The sequence below is a fragment of the Arthrobotrys flagrans genome (genome assembly GCF_004000055.1).
Source record: "Arthrobotrys flagrans strain CBS H-5679 chromosome Unknown unitig_8, whole genome shotgun sequence".
Taxonomy (NCBI): domain Eukaryota; kingdom Fungi; phylum Ascomycota; class Orbiliomycetes; order Orbiliales; family Orbiliaceae; genus Arthrobotrys; species Arthrobotrys flagrans.
This window is the reverse complement of record NW_027137553.1, coordinates 1811257-1825955: the sequence shown is the minus strand read 5'-3', so window position 1 is coordinate 1825955 and position 14699 is coordinate 1811257. Positions and strand designations below refer to the sequence as shown.

Here is a 14699-nt window from a genome sequence, read left to right as displayed (position 1 = left end):
GACGAGATCGATGACATCAAAATCTGGTCCTTCCCAAGCTAAATTGGATTCGATTCATTGTATTGTAGCTGGGAGAAGAATTAAGAAAAAGAGTAAACTTTGTAAATTGATCGTTGTCTTCTAGTTAGAATTCTCCTCAGGTAATTTTGTAATCCAAGTTTCGACATCCTCCTCCTTTCTTCTTTCCATCATATCATCACTCTCTCTTCCTCACAACCAACAGGTATCACCGTGTTGGCAAACAATAACGCATCCCCTGCAGCTCATACCGCCATACCAAACAAAAAAACAAAAAGCCAGCCTTAAATGCCGCCCAAAAAGCCTGCAAAGGCTGCTCCCGAGAAATCCAAAGCTGAACCCGCTGTCGCCAGCTCCAGCAAGGGGAAAGGCAAAGCGCAATCTACCAGCAGCAATGCTAAAGGCAAAGGCGCCGCTGCCGCCGTCGAACCTCAGGAACCGCCAAAACCGAGCTTGAATGAGATCATCGGCGGGAAAGGGTGGACCGGGAAGCTCCCTGTAGCCCTCTTTTACGAATTGACGGTCAAGAATCATTGGGACAAGCCGGAGTACACTAATGTATGGAATTCTATTATCCTCCGTTCTGTTATCACGGCATTGTGCATTGTTACATGCCTTCGAGAAGAAAGAGAGTAAAGGTAGCTAACAGCATCAATAGAGACAATCCAAGGAAGGTCACCAATCGTCCGTCATAATCCGTTACAAGAATCCTAAAACCCACGAGACAGAAACAATCCGTTTCGATCCTCCTTCGAACCTCAAAACCGTCCCTGCATTCCACCCAACAGCTCTCGAAGCTCGACATTTCGCAGCTACATATGCCTTACACAGGGTCTACTCCGGCCGAAACCTACAATATGCCCTCCCACCGACTCACAGGCCTTACTGGCAAGCATTCGAAGCGGTCAAGAAGGAAGATGTAAAGCAGGGTTTGGAGTCGAAGTACAGCGAAGACCCGTTCCAAGTACAACGTGAGAGGATAGCTGCAGATGCCGAGAAAGCTGCAGCGAGAGAAAAGGCTGCTTTGGTGGGAACCGTTGCAACTACCGGTGCACATTCAATATCCTCTTCACAGGTACCCAAGGGCTGGGCCGGCTCGGTCCTCGTCAATATGGGAAAGGGCACCAGAGGCCTTCTCGAAAAGTTCATACGTTTGAACAAGGACTGGAAATACGACAATACCCTCGACAATACGACCAAACATTCGATCGTGAGTCAATTGACTACCGCTGGGTTCAGAATCAGCCATGCAGAGGAATCGTGCGAGTGGGCTACAAATCTGGAGGACGCATTAGGTTCGAGGTTGGTCGCGAGTTACAGGAATACCAAGAATAGTTGGCTGATTATGTGAGGACGTCGGTTATGTAGAGTGGTTGCTTATTCATGTTCCCGAGGACGATATGCCGCCGAAGTATTTGCCGGATAATTATACGGTTGGAGCGGTGGCTTTTGTCACGGATTCTTTGGCGAGAGAGTACGCCGCCAAACGTACGTTGGATTCTTTAATCTTTTTTTTTTCCTCTTGGAGGTGCGTCGCTGGCTAATGAAGACGTTTTAGGACTTTCGGCGGCTGGATACCCCATTGAAGCCGCGCGTGAGGCACTTGCGGCATGTAGTGATAATGAAACTCGTGCCGCAGAGATCCTCATGCAAACACTAGTCTACGGCGAGCCCAAACGACGAGCAGTCAACAACGAAGACGATCTTATAATCTTCGATGACGAACTCGAGTTCTCATCTGAACATTGGAAGGAAGAACAAGACTCCCTCGAAGCTATCTACGGCGAAAAGTTCATCCGAGTTTCCGAAGACATCTGCCAGGTCAAGTTAGAAGTTAACAGTCAAAAGCTTCCGACAAAGCTTTCGCTAGAAGTTAGGAAACCGTGTTCGGGCTCTTATCCAGATGAGATTCCGATATGGGCTGTGATCAGCGAACCATTGCTGCCTTCACATGTGCGATTGAGCTTGATTAGACGGATTGCGGATTATGCTGAACCTTTGAAGGGCGAAGCTATGATATTTGCGGTTGTCGATTGGCTGGAAACTTCGATCGAAGAAATGGTGGATCGACCTGGCAAGCTCAAAGAAGTATCCAGTGTAGTTGCTGGTGCTGCTTCCATCAGAAGTGCGCATAAACCTACAGCACAGAAGAAGAAGAATGCAAAGCATAGAACCAGTCCGATAGATTGGACCCCAGGTCTTCCTGAGGCCTTGGAAATGTTGAAACTCGCCGAAGAGAGAATGGATACTATGGAGGGGAGAAAGATGATGGCTGCTAGAAGATCACTGCCAGCTTGGAATCTCAGGGCACACATTACCGAGTGCATTGATAGTAACTCAGTTACCATCATTTCCGGTGAAACCGGTTCTGGAAAATGTAAGTATTCCTATAGCTTTCGATAGCTCTGGAATATATGCCTGACAGAATACCACAGCAACGCAATGTGTTCAATTCGTCTTGGATGATTTGATCCACCGGGATCTTGGAACTGCGGCAAAGATCCTTTGCACCCAGCCCAGACGTATTTCAGCTATTGGCTTGGCTGAGAGAGTTAGTGCGGAGAGGTGCGTCGCCGTGGGCTCGGAGGTCGGATATGCGATTAGAGGAGAGTCGAAGATGGGGTCTAATACCAGCATCACTTTTATGACGACTGGTGTCCTATTACGACGACTGCATGATGGTGATGGGTTGTCAGATGTTTCTCATGTCTTCATTGATGAAGTCCACGAACGGTCGCTAGATAGTGACTTCTTGTTGGTTCTGATGAAGAGGTTGTTGACGAAGAGAAAAGATTTGAAATTGGTTTTGATGAGGTAGGTTCGACTTTATTTGAATTTTATGAAGACAAGACTGACAGTGTGCAGTGCGACGTTGAATGCAAAGGTGTTTGCGGGCTACTTTGGTAATGTTCAAATTGTCAATATTGAAGGACGAACATTCCCTGTTAACGATTTGTAAGATTCTTCCTACAAATCTCTCTGCATTCTTAGCTAATAGTACTCGAAGCTATCTCGATGATGTCCTTCGGTTTACAAACTTCAACGCTTTAGCTCGCGGAGAAAAGCTAAGACCGGTGGATTCCGACACAGCAGACGTGGATCCCGCCATTGGCATGCAAATGAGAGCTCTTGGACAAGGTGTCAACTACGAATTAATCGCCGCCACCGTCCAAGCGATCGACGAAGACCTTGGCGAAAAAGACGGTTCCATTTTAATCTTCCTTTCGGGTACCTTGGAAATTCATCGGGCGATAAAGGCCATTAATGATATTCCAGAATCATACCGATACCTTGCTTACCCGCTACACGCATCGCTTCTTCCTGCCGAACAACGAAAGGTGTTCCCGCGTGCACCGAAGGGACAAAGAAAAATTATTTGTGCAACAAACGTTGCCGAAACGTCTATTACTATCGAGGATATTGTGGCAGTAATCGATACCGGCCGTGTGAAAGAGACCCTATTCGATCCCGAAACCCGCATGATACGGCTCGCAGAGACATGGGCGTCGAGGGCGTCTTGTAAGCAACGAAGGGGTAGAGCCGGTAGAGTTAGGGAGGGCAATTGTTATAAATTGTATACGAGGAACACGGAGATGGATAAGATGAAGGAAGCTACGACACCAGAGATTTTGAGAGTGCCTTTGGAGAATATATGTAAGAGAAAAAATATTCCCCGCCGAATATTACAAAGTGGCTGACAAGGGTATGTTCTGGAAAGGCCTTACGATTAAAGCTATGGGAGTCAAAGATGTTGGGACATTCTTGAGGTCAGCGTTGACACCGCCGGACACCCGTACTGTGGACGCGGCGCTGACGACATTGACTCGAATGGGAGCTCTGAAGGATGGTGATTTGACAGGCCTTGGGAAGCATTTGAGTACCATCCCAGCCGATGTGAGGAGTGCAAAATTGATGATATACGGCTCCATCTTTGGCTGTGTCGACGCAGCGTTGACTATTGCGTCTATATTGGCGGTCAAGTCACCATTCGTTGTTCCCAGAGAGAAGCGGGATGAATCGAGAGAGTACGTGTTCCCTCCAATACTCTAAAAAACCGCGAACGCAACTTGTTGATATAAAGAATAGAGCTCGCTCTTCATTCGGTGCAGGTAATGGCGATCTAATGGCGGACTACCAAGCCTTCGAAGAATGGTCAAATATCGCCCCAACGCTCTCACACTCCGAACTTCGCAACTGGTGTGACCAGAACATGCTCTCCCTCTCCACACTCAACGACATCCGATCCAATAAATCACAATACATTTCCTCCCTCCAAGAAATCGGCTTCCTCCCACTTTCCTACCATAAAGACGCCGGCTCCAGCCGTTCTCTAAACTCACATAATGGAAATGACGCATTGGTCCGCGCCATCGTTGCCTCTTCGTTCAGCCCACAAATCGCACGAATCCAACTACCGGAGAAGAAATACGCAGCAACAATGAGTGGAGCTAAAGAGTTAGATCCCGAAGCCCGAACTATCAAGTACTTTACAGAAGACGAAAGGGCATTTTTACACCCTTCGAGTACATTATTCGATGCCCAGAGTTTCAAGGGAAACGCAGCATTCATGGCCTTCGCGAGTAAAGTTTCTACATCCAAGGTTTTCCTAAGGGATATTACACCCGTCAGTGCATTTGGGATGTTATTGTTAGGAGGGAATGTGGAGTTGGATATGAGCGGGAGAGGGGTTAGAGTCGATGGATGGATTAGAGTGAAATGTTGGTTGAGGATTGGGGTTTTGGTGAAGTGTCTGAGGGTTTTGTTGGATAGGGAGTTGCAGAAGAAGGTCGAGAATCCCGCGTTGGAGGTTGCGGGGAGTGAAGCTGTGGCGTTGGTTAGGAGGTTGATTGAATTCGATGGGATGGATCCGGCGTAGATATTTATGCTATCATCTATAATCGAAGGATGCTTAGAGGGAAGTGTGGTATTCTGGAGGGTATTTGTGTTGGATGGGCTTAGATTAGAGATTGCTTGTTGGTTGCTAATTAAGAAGCATCCTCGACATATAATAAAACATCTACAGTTATCGTAACATATAGCTCCTTCTGTATCAATTTGTTCGATATATATAAACCCTCTATAGATACACAACCTGCCAACATCCAAAGGCCTTATACTCTCTGGACGCGCAATTAACGACCACTCTTAAATATACATATCGCATGCATCTGGCGAAAAAATCCAAGAAACCGAACTTTGATCATGAATGACGCATATAAACGACCAAAATTTCGAATGGAACAATACAGCAATCGCAATGCAAAAGATCCATGACACCAATATTTCTCCCATCTGTTTTTACCAATTTTACCCCAGAAAAAAGAGAAAAAGAAGAAGAAAGAAACCCGAGGTACTTAAGCTTGCTTTCCAAAGAGACGCCGCTGAATATGTATGTATACCGTGTTTTGTGTTTTTAATCCAATATATGTATTTTTTCCATTTCTTTGTTGTTCGAATGTTCGCTATCAATATCTTTCTTTTGTTCTCATCTCTCTCTCTCTCTCTCTCTCTCTCTCTCTCTCTCCCTCTTTTAGTAAGTAATAACAGCATAAGAAAAAAAAAGAAAGAAAAAAAAAAACATGATGCAGAACTCAAATATCAAAATGCATCCAAAGTACTGTGCGGCGCGGGGCGGCAATGGGGGGATATCATTTATTTAACAGGTTTCAATGAGGTGATAGCAATGATGATGACAATGGAAAAAGAAGAGGAAACATTACAGACAGACAAATTTTCTCCACAAATGAGAAGAAAAAAACTGTCGAGATACAGCCAATTGCGCGATTGCAAGGCTAGAGAAAGGGTAGGAGGAAAGAGTAAGAGGGCATCGAATCGCATCAAAGGCAGAAAAAAAAAGGTATTTGTTAGAATCGCAGAATATACATGAATCGAAAGAGTAAAAAAAAAAACAAAAAAAGAAACTAAAAGTTATGACTAAAGGCTTGCATGCAATTATAAAAGGAAAACAAAAACAACCTATAAAAACAATCCGCTATCCTTTTGAACACACAGAACTATGATGAGAAAGGAGGACACAAACAGACAAAAACCGCAGACAGTGATAAAAAGAAGAAGAGGGGAAGGGTGGCGTGTCAGGGATGTGTGGGGTTTAGGGGGACGGGGTTACGTGCAGAAGAGCGACCACCCGTATGTTTTAATGCTGATGAGAACTGACTAAGTACAAAACGGCCGAGCTATGTGTAGTAGACGCGCAAGTAAAAAAATAGCGATGCAACTTATAAAAAAAACTTGCTGTATACGAAAAACAACCGAATGTCGGAGCCAAAGGGATTAATGTTCACTTCCATCTCGCCCTCCACTATTGCCTTATCATGGCATATCGTATATGTACTGTGTTTCCATCCTACCGCTAGGGAAAGGTTGAGGTTGAAGAGCAGGTTGTTACGGATACCAGGAGGGCGGTTGCGAAGAAAGGAATGGGGGCGGGGTAGTCGATATCGGTATCACAGACGCCGCTAAAACAACCGGAAAACATTCAGCCCCTTCTATAGATCTCTTTTTTTGAAAACTTTTTCGATGCAATCGGAAAATTTCCCAGTTAAACGCCTCAGCACAAAGACATAGAGTCCTCTCCATACCACAAATCCTCGTGTCGCTTATTCCTTCCTCTCGAATGTCGAAAATAACTGACATATATATCAGGCCAGAGTCGCTAAAAAAAAGGGAGGATGCGAATCGAGTCCTTTGATGAGGAAGGCAGAGGCTGCCGCAAAATGATATCGATCTAAAAAATCGCTCAGAAAAGAAAGCACATGTAGAAACGGAAAATAAAAGACGCAAACGCAATATTGCATGTCAAAATCGTTAGAAGCATGATCATAAACTCATACAGTTTGAGCTATACGACGTAATCATGTTCATAGCGTCAACTTCATGTGTTTAACCGCCTTTGCGGTCATCTCCAGTGGTCGCCGCTGTATCTGTGTTTGCTGTGGCTCGCTTCTTCTTATTACCACCCTTTCGTTTATGAGAGTTCTTATTCCACTCCTTCTGCTTAGAATGAGTATTATTTTGACCCTGGTTCGTTGGAGTGGGGCTATCGTCCAACTTGGTAGAGGCAGAAGATGACGAATTCGACTTGGGATTGTGGGAAGTGGAGTTTTGGCCGGCCGTGCTAGCAGACTTAGTGATAGCTTGGATGGCATCCACCATTGATTTCGCCCGAACTGTTCCTGATCTACTCGATTGATTCGTCTGTGCCGTTTGTTTGGCGGTAATGTTCCCATCCTCTGACGAGTTATCAGCTTCGCTACCAGATGGCTTCGCTTTTTTGCCAGAACCGTTCTTCGGTGAGGAATTCTTCCAAGTTGAGGCAGGTGTGCTTCCAGTTTGCTTCGGGTTGGCTGGCGCATCATTGGAGCTGTTAGTACTTCCTTGCTTATCTTTGGTTGGAGAGGCCTGCTTCGTCTCTCGAGCCGGTTGCGTATGATTTGGGGTAGCAAGGTCGAGGTGCGGCTGCCTCTGGTCGGTGTTCCTCAATGTGGATGTAGCCTGTTCAACATCGTGTTGCCGTCCATATTGTTGTTGTTGTTGCTGCTGCTGCTGCATTGTTTGTCGGTGTCTTAGCTTTTGGCCAGTGCTGGGGTCGAAGTTCGAGGTAGGCATTGTAGAATACGCTGGAGGAAACGGCAGGAACGTCGGGAACGATATTGGGAGCCCATACGAATTAATTGCATAACTCCCTTTCCCATGACCGCTCAAGTCTTCGTGCGCCGCTGGTTGGCTATAACTACCGTGTTGGTGGCTATGGTCAAGGACATAAGCGTCTGAGTACGCCGCCGGGCTATGGAACAAGCTTTCCTCGTGCAGAGAGTCTCCATGCAGACTAAGCTGTGGGGAATCATCATTGTCGAATGGTGGCGTCACCGGAACACTGCTAGCAGAACCGTTGACAATGACCGGGCCACGCTGTCTCGGTTCTTCATCGAACGAATCTTGGGAGATGGACCTTTCACCATCACCTTCCGAAGACGACCAAATCGCATCTTGACTCTGGGCAAATCTCAAATGATTGGTGGTCGTGATCGGGGAGGGTGGCCGGGACGACCGTCGATGGTCGCTAAACTTGGGTGGAGCCATCTTCTCCTTTGAGTGATGTTCCACTACATCCTTTTGATTGACAAATAGATCAGGCGAAACACCAGCTGTGACTTCTTGGCCAGGGTAGTAGTAGCCGTAGTAGTCCACAAAGCTATCTTCTCCAGTATGCGATTCAGAAGGTGTATGTGGCTGCTCAGATGTACTAGAGGCTGTAGCTATGCTCTCGCTACCTCCCAAATCCTGGCTATCTGCGATAGATTCGGGGTGTATAACACTTGGTACTTGTCTTGCGCCTGGATCTAGGTGTGGTGCAGGTTGCGAGCGTGATCTTGGTCCACCGGGTTGGAGATTCTTCGTTCGGTTCAATCGTTGATCGAGACTGGTCTGCGGAACCGTCGCAGCCGCTGCGACATTCGCGCTGTAGTCACCAATCGTATTAGGTAGATAAAGAAGCTGCGGGCAAAACAAGTATGTCGAATAACTGAGGGCATGAAATTGCGCCTGGGCAGCCAGAAGGTTAGTATTAAGAAGATTCTGACGTGCAATTACGTTCTGTCTACAAGTACGTTGAACGTCTATGATGGACTTGGGCAGTGTCTCCAGAGTAGGGTAGGAGAAGGTTGCATCGGAATTCGGCACAAACTGATACCCTCCTGGCCCATTCAGCAAATTTGTCGTTACCGGTACGTTGGCATTGGAAAATGTAGACCCGCTAGACGCTCTACGGCTATTGAAGGTACCACCATTCCTAGTATTGCTATAGCCGCCAAACTGCCTATTTCTCGATCTTCCAGTGTCAGCTGATCTCCCTTTGTTAGCAGAGTTACTCCTGGTCATCTGAATAGGCCGAGATGCCGGTTTGACGAAATCCGAAGCACTGGGGAGCTCTTCCTTGGGGAAGACGTATTCTTCGCTCCAAGCCGTGAGATTTGGGGGCGTTTCAGCCAAAAGCTTGAACGCCCGCCTGAACTCTTCGTGGATTCCGCGTACTGCATTGTCGTCGGCTCCATTGCTCAAGTTCCGTGCAATACTGAAGGGCTCCTCCACACAAAGCCGGTTCCCCAGCAAGGCATCCCACTTCTTTTCAGCTTTCGAGATGAGCTTTCCCATACGAATCGAAACGACGTTCTTCTCAAAATCGATTTCATATCCATATCGCTTGAAGAAATTGAACAGAAGGGACCCCAGACTCTCAGTGTTCGCCTTCCCGAAACCACGGAGTGTTTCGATGTCATCGTCGAAAGATACGTCCACCCCGTTCTGTGGTGGTCGTTTCTTATGCTCACGCTGGTGTAGTGACGGTAATATCGGCGGCTCCCGTGTTTGAAGAAAGTTAACAATCATACAAATCCAGGTGTACGACGAAAGTGTTCCTCCGCCCGCTGTTCGGAATAATAGTCAGAAATCTTGCGAGAGAGTATTTCAAACAGGAGGACCTACCAGCGTCGTTCAATATCCTCTGCTTCGTCCAGTACTTGATAATCATCGCTAGGGGCTGGACTCGCGGATCGATATCGACGTAGGTCTTGACCATCCTCGTGTTCTCGAGAGCAAGAGTATTGTTTACGTTCATGTCGCATTGTACCTTATACTCCGGATCCCATATTCGAACAATGGGCACCTTCGCGTTCTGAACACAGACGATACGCTCCATACGATCTAAGTTGCACCAACCGTCAGTTCCCAATTTACATGTAAGCGGATGCTGATATTCCCACGTTTTCCCAGAACTTTCGCTAACAAGCAGACGTTTTCGAGGTCCTTGAAATCCGTTACGATGCAGACGTCAACTGAATGGTACAAATCGGTTAGTCATATGAAATGGGTCAGAATCTATCGAAAGAGTAATACCATCCGAATCCGTCGAGCAGAGTCTGTTCTCCGTCGACCCAAAAGGCCGAACTTTGATCTCATGACCAGGCCATTCATCGTTTAACAACTTCTCTAACTTTTCCAAGAATTTCCGTCTTCTTTCGTTGCTCTCTTCCGAAGGAAGAAGTTCGGAGTATAACTTTTCCAGATCAGCTGTAAGCTTTTCTTCATCCCCGGCCGACAAGGAATCCTTCGGCGGCTTCTCTTCCGGCAAAGGATCGCTTCCTATCGAATACTGTATCCTTCTGCGTTGTAATACCAATCCACTTTCATATTGGCATCTAGAACGTATTATAGGATGTGTGCTTGGGTCGGATGCTGCTGAACGAGGAGAGTCGAGGGTGAAGGGAGTAGGGGATGGGGAACGAGACTTTCCAGCATCGTGTCGTGTTCGAGGATGACGGGGAGTAGACGGCATAGAGTTCGACATTGTGTAACTCGATCGTTGACTTCGATATTGTGGTCGAGAGGAAGGTGGTTGTGCTGGCAACGTAGCCTCAGACTTATTGTTCGCCTGAAGGTTCGCTATGCTATGACGAGGACCAAGAGCGGAATTTGCTAATCGTGCCGAATTGTTACTGCTCCAGCTTGAATTTAGAAATCCTCCAAGTTCAGACTGGAATACATCCCTATCGGAAGATCGTGATTGGCGTCTTTGGTGGTTATGCGGGCTGGAGTGTCTGAGACCTGCAGGCCGTCCCTGACGTTGGTTTTGCGAACCAGCAGCACCACTATACTGCGAAGGATACCCAAAATTCGACCGAAATCGATCGACCGACTCAAATCCCCCTGGACCAATAATCGATGGTGCTGCTATCTGTGTAAATCCATTAGAGAGTACCGGTGGGAGAGGACCGTCAGGTCGGAGAGGGATAGAAGGGCCGGTATAACGTCTTCGGTGGTTAGTAGGAGATTGGGGGTCAGCGGAAAGCTGAGCAGAGGAAGAAGAGGTGCTGGAAGGAGCCGACAGTAAGGTTGAAGGATGACCTCCTGATGAATTCACCACGTCCTCCATGAGATCCGCTACTGGGCGGAAAGCTTATATCGCCAAACGCAGGATTAGCAAGGTTTCTTGGGCTCGAGAAGAGAGTATTGCTGTCGCGGATTTCAAAATTCTCGAGGGTCCAGAGGGCACAGGCCGGCTTGCCGTTTCAATGTAGTATAAGAGTCGTAAAGGAACGGGGTATCGGATGTCGTTAACAAGAAGAATAAGGAGGAGTTTATGGACGGACGGACGAAGGAACGGGTTCGAGGAAGCAACGCCAGGCGGGTCGTCGACAAGAGTTAATAATAACTACCGTAAATCGGCACCGAAATTGAAGCCAGAGGAAGGATGAGAATTGTTCTGGAAGTTATTACTGCTGCCTGGATAGGAGAGATGCAGAGCAGCAGGGGTGCAGAGAGATGGGAGGGATGCTAGTTTGATGGAGGGTTGTGGGTGGTGTAGTATAGCAGTGGTGGGTGTGGAGGTGTATGCAAGTATGGTGTGGAGCGGGAGGGAGTTCAGTTCCAGTTGGTTAGTTCAGTGATGCCGCCTCGCTTTAGTCAGCCAGTTGCAGTTGATTAACAAACAACCAACAGGAGAACGATCCACCGACGAATAGCCGCCCTGCTCTTGACGGCCGAAACCAGCAAGATTGGATGGAAGAAGACTACCAGATCAGACTGAGATATAGGATTATGTAGGGCTGGCTGGCTGACGTTGGATGGAGGGATGATAGTCAGCTGGTGATTCGTTCGGCGCAGGTACAGACAGAAGTATGTACGTACCAGCGTCGTGCTCTAAACTCCCCGATCCAGCTGGCGTGAACGACACAACGATAACGAGACCACCAGCTCTGGTTCCAGCCGCAGGGAACACCAAAGGGACCACCGATGCACGATCGCTGGATTTGATTCCCAATTCCGTCCGCTCGAACTAACCGAACGAACGAATCAACTAACAAATTTGTTTTAGTTTCTTCTGGATCTATCTGCCTTGGAAATGTACGTTCCGGCTGTGACGTTCCGTTTCGAACTTGCCAAAATGACAGGATCAAATAAGAATAATAATCAAGAGCGCACTGCGGAAAAAAAGTGAGATGTCTAAAAAGGACCAAGTCAGAGAGGGAGCTGCAAAAGATAGGCTGCCGTCAGAATTCGCCCGGTGCATCCGAAGAGCGAGCCACTGAAATATCTCGGGCACAAACTCCGCCGCTAGGTATATTGATATTGCTCAGACCAAAAAATACGGTGGTGGATATGCTTTCGAAACCAGTCACTCCGGGAATCATCAACCAGAAACTGTCCGTGGCCAGCCTTCGAACGGAAACAATAGGTGCAGTACTACGGTAGACGGGGGCTGGGCTGGGTAAATCGTTCGACCGCACAGAACTCGCTTAGCCGATGTTGGAGTTGGTTCGATTCGAATTCGAATTCGCAAAGCAATTGAACCGCCAGACTGCAGCTGTGCGTATAGATACGAATGTGTATATGATTAAAAGAAACAACGAATGGATGAATGAAATGGAGGATGTTATGTATGTACGGAAGGAGCGGGCAAGGGAGTAAGCGGGTTGAAGTAACGTTGTGGGCTAATAATAAGAACAGCGGTAACAAGGAGGAAGCCGGGATGTTGACCAGATGCGAAGAACCATCGGAGAGCGGACCTGACGAGCAGTCCAGGCACAATCCAGGAACAGGAAAGGATGGATGGCCAAGTTTACCGTACCTGAACAATCGTGGCAATTATGCCGAACAAAGAAACCCAGCTTGTGTACGAAGAAGTATAGTCTGGTATATGCTGGTATAATATTTCCCCCCAAATGCCGTTTATACGTAACGTTGAATGCCGTGAAATAAAATAAATAATATGATGAGGGTGCGCCCGCAGCTTTCGAATGCTCTCGAGCGGTAACTACTGTGGAATTTTCTGAGTCTTGAGTATTATTAAGTATAGCCTTTGAGTTTTTGGAATTTGTGGATAAAGGAGTAAGGCAAGTAAGCAAGCAAGACGCCAGGCAACTTTTGACTCTTTCAATTTCTCGTTCTCTGACCAGGTCTCGTCGCCAAACAAATAATAACAAAAGGGAGACACCTCGGCCATGGCCAGCAAAATGCGACAACAATTCTGAGTGATAATAACATTAATAACAGCTCCCGTTCCAGCAAATGAGGTTCAAGCAGGTGCCTTAGCGCAGCGTATTAAGGGAGTCCACATTGAGGTGACGCTTGTGGGGATCGTTTGAGCTATTGATTAGATATCCCTCGAATCTGTCACCGCCGGTTTCTTTACCGGGTCCATGTATGTTCCTCAGTGTACGGAGTAGGAGCTGCTTATATCGAATACGGTCATATATTGCTCTTGCGTTCAGCAATCAAGTCATCCGCTCGTATCCATTCATATTTTTCTATTCACAAGCATCAGGGTCTGCGATAGGCGTGATATGATTTCTCCAAATGGCCTCTCCCTCGCCAAATTTGGTGCCGAGAAACATAAAAAGGAGAGCTCAGACGGTCTAAGCTCCCAACCGCAAAGAGTTGGTAGCTACATGGATACATGAATCTAGATAGCAGAGAAAATGACTTCGTTCTGCGAATTTTCATACGAATCGACAACGGGTGCATTGCCTCGAGTAATTTAACAATCGACCCATGGGAACCTCCAACGTGCCGATATCGTCGTGCCGCTGCGGATGCACAGTCCAAGGGTATACCTCATTACGCTTGGTTTGAATCGCATGCAAGATACAGATCAGGAAGTAAATAGCTGCAACACTCCAAGCTGCTGTACATGTTCATACATACATCTTCTCTCGGAAATTTCCCCTGGGGAGAATAAAGCGTCCAGTGAATCGATCCCCCATCTTCTTTTCCCTAGTCATGCGCTGGTATATGCTCTCGTAATGATTTCTCCTACCGTCATGCATCTACCATACATGCATACATCGCATCTATTACTACATCCCAGGCGCCTACGCCTGCAGCACAAGTTCCCGTAGTTCGTGTTCTGGCTCCCCTCAATCTATGTACACCATCTGGTTTTTTTCCCTCTTGACCTATGAATTTGTACCGTGCTTCTCCAGCTCAATGTTTCGTCCTACCCAATCTTCGGATCCACCCACACATACCCGCTTCTTTGCTACACCGTCTGCTGCACGATCCGTATGGGGTGACATGAGGTGTTTCCTCCGGCCTGCCAGACTTGGGTTCTTTCTTCTTCGCCTGGAAAAGCCGCTGTCCCTCAAAGCGGGTCACCTGCTGTCAGGCCCAAGCCAAGCTGCAGGCTGAGACTGCGGCTTGGTCCATTTTCAGCGCCTCATTTCATTCCGTCTCTCAAGCTTCCCAGTAACCAAAATCCCAAATCTCAACTGTTAGAGAATCAATTGGTTGTCCAGAACCGGCCATCTGGTACCCCATTGCAAAGGAGAAGAGACAAAAAAAAAAAAGGTACGGGAAAGTCTTCCAAACCAACAAAAATTGTCCACAGCAAGTGTCACACTGAAAAATGGTATACCATCGTTTACCTAGCTTGTTTCCCTTAGCGTGCAATCTTGGGTCCCTCTGTGGTTTCGGTACGTCTCGCCGTCATATCTCCAAGGTACCCCAGCCCGCAAAATTACTTGTAGATTTCTCGCATGTGTCGGGGTTTCCATATGCCACTTTTCCAGAATCGGTTTAACCCGACTTTCTTCTCAATTGCAATTGTATCGATGGCCGACGGTTATCCCTAGCTAGATTGAATTCGAGGTTCACAGGTGGTACTTCCT

The 14699-nt window shown here is 47.2% G+C and overlaps 2 protein-coding genes across 3 annotated transcripts; one reads left to right on the top strand and one right to left on the bottom strand.

The window, feature by feature from the left end:
• Window positions 1–306: 306 nt before the first annotated feature.
• On the top strand, window positions 307–4894 carry DFL_007031 (uncharacterized protein; the record flags this gene model as incomplete). Of its 2 annotated transcripts, XM_067636550.1 has the most annotated exons (10): window positions 307–576; window positions 677–1228; window positions 1314–1320; window positions 1387–1506; window positions 1577–2395; window positions 2454–2832; window positions 2884–2973; window positions 3026–3672; window positions 3737–4043; window positions 4105–4894. In XM_067636550.1, 10 exons carry the CDS (start codon window positions 307–309, stop codon window positions 4892–4894), a joined length of 3981 nt encoding a protein of 1326 aa, XP_067488154.1. The 2 variants fall into 2 exon arrangements, with proteins under 2 accessions (XP_067488154.1, XP_067488153.1); XM_067636549.1 differs by lacking the exon at window positions 1314–1320 and having other exon boundaries at window positions 677–1313.
• Window positions 4895–6918: 2024 nt separating this feature from the next.
• On the bottom strand, window positions 6919–10966 carry DFL_007030 (uncharacterized protein; the record flags this gene model as incomplete). Its single annotated transcript, XM_067636548.1, has 4 exons — window positions 6919–9461; window positions 9520–9738; window positions 9798–9869; window positions 9931–10966. 4 exons carry the CDS (start codon window positions 10964–10966, stop codon window positions 6919–6921), a joined length of 3870 nt encoding a protein of 1289 aa, XP_067488152.1.
• Between the last annotated feature and the right edge of the window lie 3733 nt (window positions 10967–14699).